General features: G+C 43.9%; 1 protein-coding gene across 2 annotated transcripts in view; it reads right to left on the reverse strand.

Moving 5' to 3' along the window:
* The window catches only part of ADAMTSL1 (ADAMTS like 1), a 469,150-nt gene that overhangs the window by 219,157 nt on the left and 237,806 nt on the right, over positions 1–12,187 (reverse strand). For both annotated transcript variants that reach the window (XM_033858059.2, XM_033858057.2), the window contains one exon: positions 11,134–11,263. In XM_033858059.2, the coding sequence (XP_033713950.1) occupies positions 11,134–11,263 (130 nt within the window). The remainder of the gene's footprint in view (positions 1–11,133; positions 11,264–12,187) is intronic.

Genomic DNA, 12,187 nt, shown 5'->3' on the forward strand with positions numbered 1-12,187 from the left:
CTAGAGCTTAGTGCCTAGAATAGGATAGGGGATGGGTGGATAAAGGGATGGGTGGAAGGAGGGAGGAAGGGATGGAGAGAGATAAGGAGGGAGGAATGGAGGCTGTGTAAACATCATTAATCGAGGCAAAGAGCGAAGCATAAGCTCTTTAGTAACAACTTTGGAATTAAACATAATTTGTTCCAAATATGAACCTGCTGCTGGCTAGTTATACGATCCCGCTAAAGACCCAGTTTCCTCAGCTGTAAAGTTAGGACAGGGATAGTAAATCCTCATAAAGCTGTGGGGAAGATTAAACAAAATAATGTATGGGAAGAGATGAACACGGTGCCCGGCATACTGTAAACTCCCAATAAATGGAAGCTATTAGGGAAACCCTACCCTGATCAAAGACGGCCCATGAAGATGTGTGAGGATGCGGGGGCAAGATGCCCTGAACTTGTCTGTACCCTGGGCTGGATTTTACTTCATCTTTTCTTTCCTTCTCTCTCCCACAAGTATTTGAGGAGACAATTGGGTAGGAATAACACTATTTATGTAAGCTTTCTGATTTCTCCCTGACTTCTCACAGGCTTTTCCAACCATCGGGACACAGCTGCTCATTTCCAGGACTCGTGCCTCACTTGCCCATGGGCCTTATTTCCTTCAATCATGTCACACAGGATATTAACTTTTTAGGAATATTTGGACTCTGACCCCTCTGCTCCCGCTTCATCAGTTCATTGCTGTTCTTACAAAACACACCTTGTTGGATTAGGTGTTAAAATAAAATGGAATATCCCAACAACGGCTACCTTTTGCAGGAGTGATGGAACCCACGAGCACCAGCTGCTCTGCCTTCTGTTCTAGAACTGCCCAAGGGATGGGGCAAAGGCTGTACAGAAAGCTGCCTTGAAGCTCGGTTCTATCCACACCCTCCCCATTACTCTGCTCCCACACTAGCTGGTTAAGAAAATGAAGGAATAAACTGCAATGACTATGAAATAAACATGAAGGTCTTTTTATATGATATGTTTTCCTGAATAGGGAACTAAGAGGGATAGCAAACCCTTATTTTTATTTTATTTTTTTTTCCTTTTTTGCGGTACGCGGGCCTCTCACTGTTCTGGCCTCTCCCGTTGCGGAGCACAGGCTGCGGACGCGCAGGCTCAGCGGCCATGGCTCACGGGCCCAGCCGCTCCGCAGCACGTGGGATCTTCCCGGACCGGGGCACGAACCCGTGTCCCCTGCATCGGCAGGCGGACTCTCAACCACTGCACCACCAGGGAAGCCCAAATCCTTATTTTTTTGAGCATCTACTCTATGAGGTAGGAACTGGCTGAGTGTTTTTTGAATGTGACCATCCTTACAACCTCTCCTCCCCCTGGTTCAGACAATTATATCTGTTTTACAGTTGAGGACAACTGAGTCTTAGAGAGGTTAAAGGAGCCAACCCAACGCCACAAAGCAAATAAAGGAGCCGAGATCTATCTGACCTCAAAACCCACGATTTCTCCCTAATTCCGGGCCTTCTCCTGATTCCCAGTGGGGAATATTTAGCTCTGGCAATGCCAAGTCTCCTTTGGTTCTTATCCTGAAGTCACCCCAAGTATTGCCAAGATTCCTATTAGGAAAAATATGGTGTCTGATTAAAAAAAAAATCATGCTAAGATGATAATGAACTACCAGAGGCACACCATCAAAGCAAACCATGGCTTTGGTGTTTATCACCATTGCTAATAGTGGAATAAGTGTCAAGTTCTATGCGACCTGGGCGGAGGGTCCTTTGTGGCTCTTTGCATGACATGAATAGCGACCTCTGGCCACCCAGAAAGGCGGCTGTGTCTATCCACTTGGGAACCAGAGTCGATAGCAGTGCGTGACAGAGAATGTACCGCCTTCCACGGTTCTAACGTAGAGCCAATCGCCTGTGTTTGTGTCTGTCTAGGTCCCTTAGATAGTCACTCCACCAGTGGAGTGACTAGAAGCCCCGCTCAATACGCTATAATGGCCTATACGGCAAAGGAATCTAAAACATGTGTGGATATGTGGATATGTGTAACTGACTCACTCTGCTGTACACCTGAAACTAACACAACATGGTAAATCAACTATGCTCCAATAAAAATTTTAAAAAGAGAATACTTTCAAACTTCAAAAAAAAAAAAAAATACCCTAGGAGCCCCATGAAAAAGCAGTGAGCATCTGGTGGGTCTGGAAGCTGTGTTAATCCAGTGACAATCACTCTAGGCCTTTTTGTGTCACTCACACAAACACCAAACAAAATTCCTTGCATTCCTGGTAGAGCTAATTAGGCACAATGATGAAGAAAAAAGAAATGGCAAAGACAAGAATAAAGGAAGAACACTGATTCACCACAGGAAACGTAGTAGTTAGCTGGACTCTGCTTTGTAACAGATCTTTCTGTAAGTGTGGCAGATAACCCAAGAACTTCCTGACCTTGGACTGGCGCCATGATGGGAATAATATTTCCAGATCGAAGAACTGTTTCTGAACGGTATTCTCCCCCAGGTTACTGAGCACACATCAGAGCATTCTCTTTTTCACTCCCTCATCTTTATGTTGCCTAAACATCTCTTTGTCTCTATCTCTTTCTCCAGTCTTTTCCCTACTTCTCTGTTTTCCAAGTTTAAGAAACACAGCAACAGAGCAGATTTCTAACTCTGAGGTCACAGAAAAGCTCTTCATCTCAAATTGCGCGAGGCCTTCTTTCAAAATTTCCAAAGAAGGTATCGGGTACACTTAGGCAGCAATAATTCTCATTTCAAAGCTTTGGCTGAATCATTGCTTGACTTTAAATCGTTACTTCAGTACGTTAGAGACACTGGATTATAGGGAAAGGCAAAAAAAAAAAAAAAAAAAAAATATATATATAGTAGACAAGATTTACTTTGGGAGTCTCCACTCTACTTCTGCTGAGAGATTTGTAAGCTAGAAGGTTTGTGAACTGTAAAACTCCAATGTTTCATCACCATACCCATAGCAGAAAGCTACCTGGTGGTGATATTTCCATCCCCATGGTGCTTAGGAGCAATGGGATTGATGACTGGTACAGATATGTCAGCTCCTAAAGCAGTGAAGAACGCAGGAGGTTGTTTAGTTTAATAACTATACTTAGGAGGGTAGTACCCAAGATTAAAAAAATGTAATGGCTTCTCCAGGACCATTCCCCAAACTCTGGCTTTACCTGTTTCAGGGAACAAGGTGGGTTTGTTCACCCCTGTATCCCCAGCACAATGCCCGGCACAAAGTAGTAGTTCAATAAATATTTGTTCAATGGAGGTTGAATGAAGACAAGTTCTAGTTCTAAGGCATTATAGTAAAGAGCACTGTAAAATTCTAAATCCAGGGATGAAGAACATTTTGTATCCTTTTACATATGAACAAACAACATTAAGGTATTCTAAAAATGTTCATCATTTCAGTGTTTCACCATCCTTGCTGCCTGAAAGCTCTCACCTACATTTTTCTTATGGAAATATAAGTCTTGTCCCCTGTAGACTTCTCACGGCTTCTTAATTTATAGTTAAAGCCAGTTCCTGTTTTGTGACTTATAGAGGTGCTTTGTCTTGGGGACTTAAATTTGACTCAAGGTATTTTCCTAATATAATTCACCTTTTCTTTCTTTCTTGAAAAGCTTCAGTTCTGTGGATAATTATCATAACCTTCAAGGAACCACAAAATGTCAGAACTGGAAGGGCCTCAGGGATCATTGAGCCGCACCTCTCATTCCTTCCTTTGTGATACCCTTCCTTGGAGCTCTCTCCTCCTGCCAGGTGTATGGGCTGAGTCCACATCATCCTGGGTTGAATGTGGAGGCCTACAAAATGCTAACATACCTAGGACAAGAGGTCTTTATTAATTTCACTGAAAACGGAATGGTGTAGGATACACAGAGTACACTACTTATCTGAGACACTGCATGAGAAAAACAGCAGATGCCTATGAGGCAATAAAAGCTAGCCACTGTTACTACTTTAGCTCTGTTGGATGAGCAGCCAGAGTCATCTTTCTCCAAGCAAATCTGACTGTTCCACTCCCCTGTTTAACTCCCCTTAATGGCTCTCCATTGCCTATAGGACGTAAAGTCCAAACAACTTAACTTAGCGTACTGGGCTATCCTGCAGCTGGTCCCTGCCCACCCTCTAGCACTAGCTTCCATTTCTTGTCCTTTCCTTTGTGTCCATGTTTTTCTTTATGCCTGTAACATCTCTTCTCTCCCTTCTTCACCTGGGTAACTCCTGCTCATGCGTTATGATTCAGCACAGGCGTCACCTCCGCCAGGAAGCCTTCCCCTCAGCCTCACGCTCCCACAGGACCTTGTGCTTGCCTCACTCACAGAAGTTACTGTTTTGAAATCTTCCTCCAATAGCTGGTAACTCTGTTAGAACAGGTTTTGTCTTCTAGTCATTTCTGAGGACCAAATACAAGCAGACTGCTGTGCATGAAGATGCCCAGTGCATTTTTATGTTTTACTGAATTGAGATGTAACACACTTTCTGCTGTATTTTTTGTCGTGCAGAGGGTTAATTTCAGTCCATGGTTTGTATAACGACTTTGTCAGAGTCCAGGCAGAATTATGTGGTCTAAAAGGCTGTCCAACCACATCGATGTTAAGAAACAAGGAAAGCTTCCCTCATCAAGTGACATGATGAGAAGGTAGAGCCAATCCCTCGATTTTTACCCCAGATTCATGCAACAGCTAAATCTATGCTGGTAACTTCTAATACCAGCAAAGCTCATTTCACAGAGGTCTGTGGTTGATATAACAGGTGATGTGTAACCGTGGAGAGGGCTCTCATTAGGAGAAATGAAGATTTAAGCCCCAATGCAAGCATACATGTGATGGTTACCCTTGTTGATGTCAAAATGCTGCTGGGGACAATTCTGATCACTAGGCCAGCACATTCCTGGGTAGAGAAATAGCAGAGGCTGCCACTGAGCCAATCAGGCCCAGCTGTTAAGGAACAGGTCTTGGTAGGTTCTTCTGTCCATCAGTGGAAGAAAAGAGAGAGACAGTATAATTATGCATCTGGATTTCCCAAAGAGGATGACAATAGTAGTAGTATTAGATTTCTAAGGACGTCTGAACACGGCCTCCAAATCTGGACTCAATTTCTGTGGACGTCAGTGAGCTTTGGTGTGCTTTTGCTTTGAGCACTTAAAAGTTAGCATGGACAAAAGGCAGCATATGGAAACTTTGGGAACCCAGCAAAAGATAAACCAATATTTAGAGAGCATGTTGAAACGGTAACCCTTAAAACAAGTTGTCAAAGGGGCCGGTTCCTGGAAAGCTTTGAAAACTCCATCAAGTAAATTAAAACACGGTCGTGTAAAAGGGCGACACCTTCTGCTGTGGCCATTTTAGGCTAATATAAAAGAAAATTCGGAATTGGAAATCATTTGCTGCTGGTCTGCATGGATTTTGTTAGTGTACAATAAAATAGGCATTCTGCAGTTTGCTTTTAAAGAGGACACTCTGTGATCTTTAAGATGTTTTTCCTTAACTTTCTCGTTTCAGATAGGGATCCTCAAACTTCTTTTATACTTCTTGCTGGTCCTAGGAACCACCCTAGGTCGGAGAAAAGGGAATGGGATTGGGGTGGGGGGCAGAAACCAAGTACTATTCCTGGAATTATGGGCTTCTTTCCCCCCCCTTCACTGTTTATCTATTCTGCACCACTCAGCTGTTCTCTGTTGCAGAGAAATAAAAGTTTAGTTTAAAAAGTATGTTAGAACAAAGCTGCAGAAATTGCCTGGAATTTCCTTCATTTTCAGCCATCTGGCTTTCATTGCGTACTTCTTTCCCCTCCTCCACGTACGTTTACCAAATCTTTTCAACACACGCTGGCCGAGCTATCAAATGTTTATAATTAATAACAGTCAGACTCCTTTTCTTTTTTCTTTTAAGGGAGTGCTTTCTGGCTTTCCTTGGCGGCTCGTGTCATAACTATTATAAACCAGGGAGATGGTCAGTAAAGCTTAATTATTAAGACGTAGTTGAATAAAAGAGAAAATTGAATCAAATTGAAGTCCTGAATACAAACTAAAAATATTTCTCACCAAAAATGAAAGGGGAAGGAGAAGAGAAATAATTTTTCTAAGTGTCTACTATGATCCTATTTTAGAGATGAAGAATCTGAGGATCCGAAAAGGAGTATGAGCTCTCGAAGGTCACATAGCTAAATGTGACAGAGCAGGATTTGAACACAGGTCTTAATCTACCTGCGGGTTTTTATTTTGGTGGTCTCAGGGACGGGGAAGATGTTTAGTGCATGTTATTAAGGGAAAAATCAAGTTGCCAAACAATATGCATAATCCGATCTCATTTACAAAGGGAAGAAAATCTCATACATTTGTATATGTTCATGTATATATACAAATGCACGGAAAAAGGTCTGGAAAAGTACCGAACCATTAACAGTGATTTTCTGTGGGAGAAGAAGGGTGTGGAGCTGTAGAGCGTGGTGGTGAAAGGGGAGAATGTGCCTTTCTTTCTTCACAACTTCTGCTGTGCCTGAGTGTCAAAGAATGAGAATATTCATGTATCGCTTGTAGAGCTCTAATACTTAGTTTTTAAAGTAGAAACAGGAGGCTGACCACTTTCCTAATGACTGATCTTAGCTCCTTTTTGGATATTTCTTCCCTTACATGGATCTAACCCACCAGTGAAGGTGGGCAGGGTTGGGGGGCTTCTAGACGCAGATTACTCAGAGGGTGGTAAAGGCACCTAAAATAATTTTTCTTCCGTGTACTGATACCTTCTTTGCTATCAACTTGGATGCAAAATTCTCACAATTGTCAGCTCATAAGCAAACATGGTCCTAATTGCTTCTGGCCAATGGTAGGTCAGGTCGTTAAGGGATTAATACCTGGCCTCGCTGTACTACCTTCCAATGCTCCCGACCATCAAACCCCTCCCTGGGTGTCCACTCTCCCCTCTGATAAAAGCTTGTCTTCGTATTCTTACTCCGAGGATACTTTGCCATACATGGCTGCTAACGTAAAGGGTTATTTATCTGAAGGCTATTTATGTTTTAAATCGATACGTAAAGCCTTAAACGTAAAGAAGAGACTAATAATAACATTTTCAGCACCATCTGTTGGGTGGGAGGGACAGGATAAGAAGGATGGAGGGGAGAGAGCGCACTTATTAGGGGCGAAGCATTTTGCTAAGGAAAAAATTTGACCCTATAGTCCTTATACTCATTTATTCAATAAGCACTTAATAAGCACCTACTTCGTGTCAGACAGTATGCTAGACGCTGGATGGATAGAGAGGAGGATTAAGACATAAAGCTGAGAGCAAGGACTTTAAAATCTAGTCCTCTTCCATACAGATGGCCAACAGGCACATGAAAAGATGGTCAATGTCACTCATTCTAAAAGGCAAACCAAAACTACAGTGGGGTACCACCTCACACTGGTCAGAATGGCCACCATTATAGAGTCTACAAATAATAGATACTGGAGAGGGTGTGGAGAAAAGGGAACCCTCCTACACTGTTGGTGGGAATGTCAATTGGTGCAGCCACTATGGAGAACAGTCTGGAGGTTCCTTAAAAAACTAAACATAGAGTTACCACAGGATCCAACAATCCCGCTCCTGAGCATGTATCTGGAGAAAACTCGAATTCGAAAAGATAGATAACCCCCAATGTTCATAGCAGGACTATTTATGATAGCCAAGACAAGGAAGCAACCTAAACGTCCACTGACAGATGAATGGATAAAGAAGATGTGGTACATATATACAATGGAATATGACTTGCCATATAAAAGAATGAAATGATGCTATTTGCAGCAACAAGGGTGGACCTAGAGACTATCATACTAAATGAAGTTAAGTCAGCCAAAAACAAATATCATGTGATGTCACCTATGTGTGGAATCTAAAAAGCGATACAAACAAACTTATTTACAGAACAGAAATAGACTCACAGACGTAGAAGACAAACTAATGGTTACCAAAGGAGGAATGGGGGGGCAGGGATAAATTGGGAGCTTGGGATTAATATATACACACTACTATATAGAAAATAGAGATACACACTGCTATATATAAAATAAACAACAAGGACCTATACTCAAATCTTGTAGTAACCTATAATGGAAAAGACTCTGGAAAAGAATACGTATATATATGCGTGTGTGTGTGTGTATATATATATATTATATATACATAAAACTGAATCATTTTGCTATACACTTGAAACTAACATAACATTGTAAAGGGACTATACTTCAATAAAAAATTAAATCTGCATTAAAAAAATCTAGTCCTCTCCAAGAGACTACTATTTTTTTACGTGTCCTAAAAAATGCAGGCAGTCCATGTGCACACACAAATTGGTACAATCAAAATACCTCGTGTTTGAGAACACGGCCTTCCTGCTGTGAATAGCCAGGCATGAGAATAGATCTGCCTGAACCTGGTGAAAGTTGGACATGTGCTTCTGATACCAGCTCTGTCGATCACACAGAGGAAATCAGAAGGTGAGTTTCATCTCAGAAACATTGCCCAGATAGGACGTTCCCTCTAGCGTCTGTGGTATTCTCTGTGTGATCTGATATCACACACAAGAAGAAAAGCAGCTTCCTTTCAGTAGGACAAATAACTTCCTGGAAAAGCTACTTCTCTTAACCAATGCCACCTCTTAGAGACATAGGCCCAGTGACCAAGACTCAGAACATCATTTCTGTATATCCCACAGAAAATGCTATGGTTTTTTTTAAACTGGCAGCCCATCAGGGAATACAGGGATCACTGTCAATGTGCAGGGAACACTGATCCACGCACAATAAGAATTGTGAATTAAAGATTTAAATGAGTCCCAGATGAATAGAAGGTGCTTGGGAAAACGACACACTGCCATGCCCCTACTAATACATTTCCTCTTTCATACACATCTGACATCAACATTCCGAAGGAGGGATCTTCCCCGATGTCAGACTGAAATATTCCACAGGAGACGCACCTCTATACACTTCTCATTTTTAAGATGAAACTCTGTTTTGGCTCTTGGATGGGAGGTAAAGAGAGTGAGTCACATCAGGCCACTTTGGCCCCCTTTGTTGTTTCAATTAGCATCATTCTACAAACACTCAGCTACGTATAGTTAGCCCAAGAAAACCATGCCTGCGCGCAGTAAGACATCCAGCCTGTCAGTCTGACGGTTCGCTGGTGGACATTAAAGCAGAGTTGACCTGGAGCAAATGCAATAACGTTAAGTCCAAAAGAGTCCTTGTCCTGGAGACAATAAAAAGGTTGTAAATTAAGCTTATCTAATTTAACCGTAATCAGTACTTGGAGGGTGGGAAGTAACGTCTTGTGTCCTACTCCTTCTGCTGCCCCAGGAAGGGAGAGGTTTAGGGGTTGTAAGTCCCAGAAGATGTGCAGTCTGTCCCAGCTACTGACTCCTCGGCCATGCCTCAGCTCATCACAGCATTTGGATGTCATTACACCACTGGAATGTGGTTAGAAAGACCCTCATGCTTGTTTTTAAAGTGACGGTAAATAAGTAGAACAGAAATGATTTCAATCATCAGCACAAAGCAGCAGTAACAGCAGTCCAACGCTCCTGCCTACAGAGCCATGAAGAGTTATGGGATTACTGGAGCAGGACGTGGTGACCTCAGATTATCTCGCGCAGCTAATTTATTTTGCAGATACGGAAACAGAAGGGGCAGACGTCTTGCCCAATGTCACACAGCTAGCGGGTGGCCGAGCTAGGATGAGAGGCCAGGCTTCCTGACCTGCCAGCCAAGGCCCTTGCAGGCTGTCCCTGCTGTACGTCTTCTGCTGCTTCCTATTAAGGAGACTGCAGTCAAATGGAGGGGTTTGGATCCCTTGCCCATGCAGCAAGGTCTTAGACTCACTGATAAAGTGAGGTCGGGACAGAGATGTGCACAGGGAGAGAAAAAGAGGTGTCTCAATATTCTATGCACTGGATCTAGGTTTTTCTTGGCCCAGCTCTTGACTCTATTTTACGCTGTTACTCCCATGGGTGGGGTAGTGCCCCCAGCAGTGGCTAACTGATTTTCTGGTTGCCTTGGAGAATACGGCACTAGTGGCCCTCGTCATTTCTGCACTTGAAGAGGGAAGCCAGGCCCACCCTTCAGACTAATATACAGAATAACTCTGGTGATGAGCAGGAGAGTGTCACTGTGGGATGGTGCCCTGAGATGATCCGAGGAGGCCTGCAGTCTGTATCCTCTAAGTCCCCGAGAAAGGCATCTAGTTGGCTGAGAAGTAAGACAGGCAGCATTAGCCCGACCAGAAAACTATCGTTAATTCCTGTAGGCAACACATTGCTTCTCCCATGATACCTTGCAGAAACAGAAGAAATACCCTTCAGAAATAGCAACGCTCTCCGTATGTAGGACATGATCCGGGAACATTCTTCAGCCCATCAGCAGACTTGAAAGTCTGGCTTTGCTTCTTTAAATGTCTCCCCTTTGAAACCAGAATCATAGATGAGATGGGAGACTTGCTCCAAACACGTGTATGAAGGAAAGTCTCTCAAGACCCCATAACATTGCGTAGGCTGAAGCAGTGACTGGATTGATGAACTAAGGCTCAAGGTTGGATAATAATGAGACCCAGGCAGGGCTGAACAATGATATGCTCTAATTGATTTTATGCATGTGGAATGACAGACGCACACCCCCGATCATGCTATAATGAATCCGCATGCTGTGTGTGCATATAGATTTCATGGTGGGTCAGTTATACCACCCAGATCCTTCAGTTCCTGCAATCCGCAAGCCAATCTGTTACCAGGGTGGGAGGGCTCGGGGCACAGGCTGAAAGGTGGCAGAGACCGTAAAGCCTGTAGTCAGTTCTCATTCCCTCCAGGAGAAAGCAGCAGTGGGGTCTGTGCACATACCAGCCACACCACGGGGCTTTGCTTCAGTGCACAGAGCATGAGCTTCTGCACCCTGGACCACTGGGCTGGAATTCCGAAGCCCTGGTTTCAATTAAATTCAAGTGGATTTGACTAAAAGTTTGAACTGACGCTAATTGGTTTTCAAAACACTGGGTAACAATAAGCGTTCTGGTCTTGCCCATGGACAGACGTACCCCGTTATGAACATGCTCCTGGGCAGCAGGGCGGCCAGTGCGCCTCTTACCTTGCCGGGCAGGGATCCAAACTGCAGGATTTCAGGAGCTGGGGCGGCCGCTGGCTGGTCACGCACAGGTTTTCATCCACGGGCTCCCGTGTCTGTTTGTTCAGGCAGATCACCACCGCCTCCTGGACACCTGTGTACAGATCACACTGTCAAGGCCAGAGTGGGTGTGTGGGCGGTGAGCTACTGTAGACAGGGCAGCTGGTGGGAGGTCTCTGCGACTGGGAGGACTCGCTGCGTGTCAGGCAGTTGAGAGTCCGGGGCTGCCCATCTCGTCAGGCATCGAGCCGTCTGAAGAGAGCACTCAGAAGTTTGTGCCCCTTAAGGAGGGCAACTCCGCCAAAGTGGGGAGGCTGCTCCCAGCACTGCTGAAATGCTTAAAAAGATGCCACCCGGCTATGCAGCCGCCAGTGCTGAAACAGGATAATTTAAAGCAGAAGGAGAGCAGGTTGACCAAAGTAATGACCCCAAGACCTTCACACATTGTATTCTAATCAACAGGAGATGACGGTATTTGGAAGGCAGGCCCAGAGCCGTGTTTGAATGTCCAGCATTCTGTAAATTGCTGTGCTTCTGGGGCCTTGCATCTAGGGCTTTGCTGGTTTCCTTCTGATTCGGGTTCATTTCTTTAGTGACCTAGAGCAGCTTGGCAAGTTGGAACAACGAAAGAGAACAAGATGCCTAATGACGAGTGACATCCATGGAAGACAATGTTCCCACTGTCACCCACATGCCCCTAACTACAGACCTAGTAAAACAGGAGTTTGAGGAGCGACTGGCGTACAGTTACTTGGCTCTTCCAAGGTGGGGTGTAGGATCTCTCACGGAAGCTTTCATGGGACAGGGACACATGTAACCACGTGTCCAGATATAATGGACATCCTTGTCTTGTTTCTGATCTTACAGGAAAAGCTTTCAGTTTTTCACCGTTTTGTGTGATGTTAGCTGTGGGCTTGTCATATACGGCCTTTATTATGTTGAGGTACGTTCCCTCTATACTCGCTTTGTTGAGAGTTTTTATCATGAATGGACCTTTAATTTGGTCAAATGAATTGAA

This window comes from Tursiops truncatus, chromosome 6 (genome assembly GCF_011762595.2).
Source record: "Tursiops truncatus isolate mTurTru1 chromosome 6, mTurTru1.mat.Y, whole genome shotgun sequence".
In the NCBI taxonomy this organism is placed as follows: Eukaryota; Metazoa; Chordata; class Mammalia; order Artiodactyla; family Delphinidae; genus Tursiops; species Tursiops truncatus.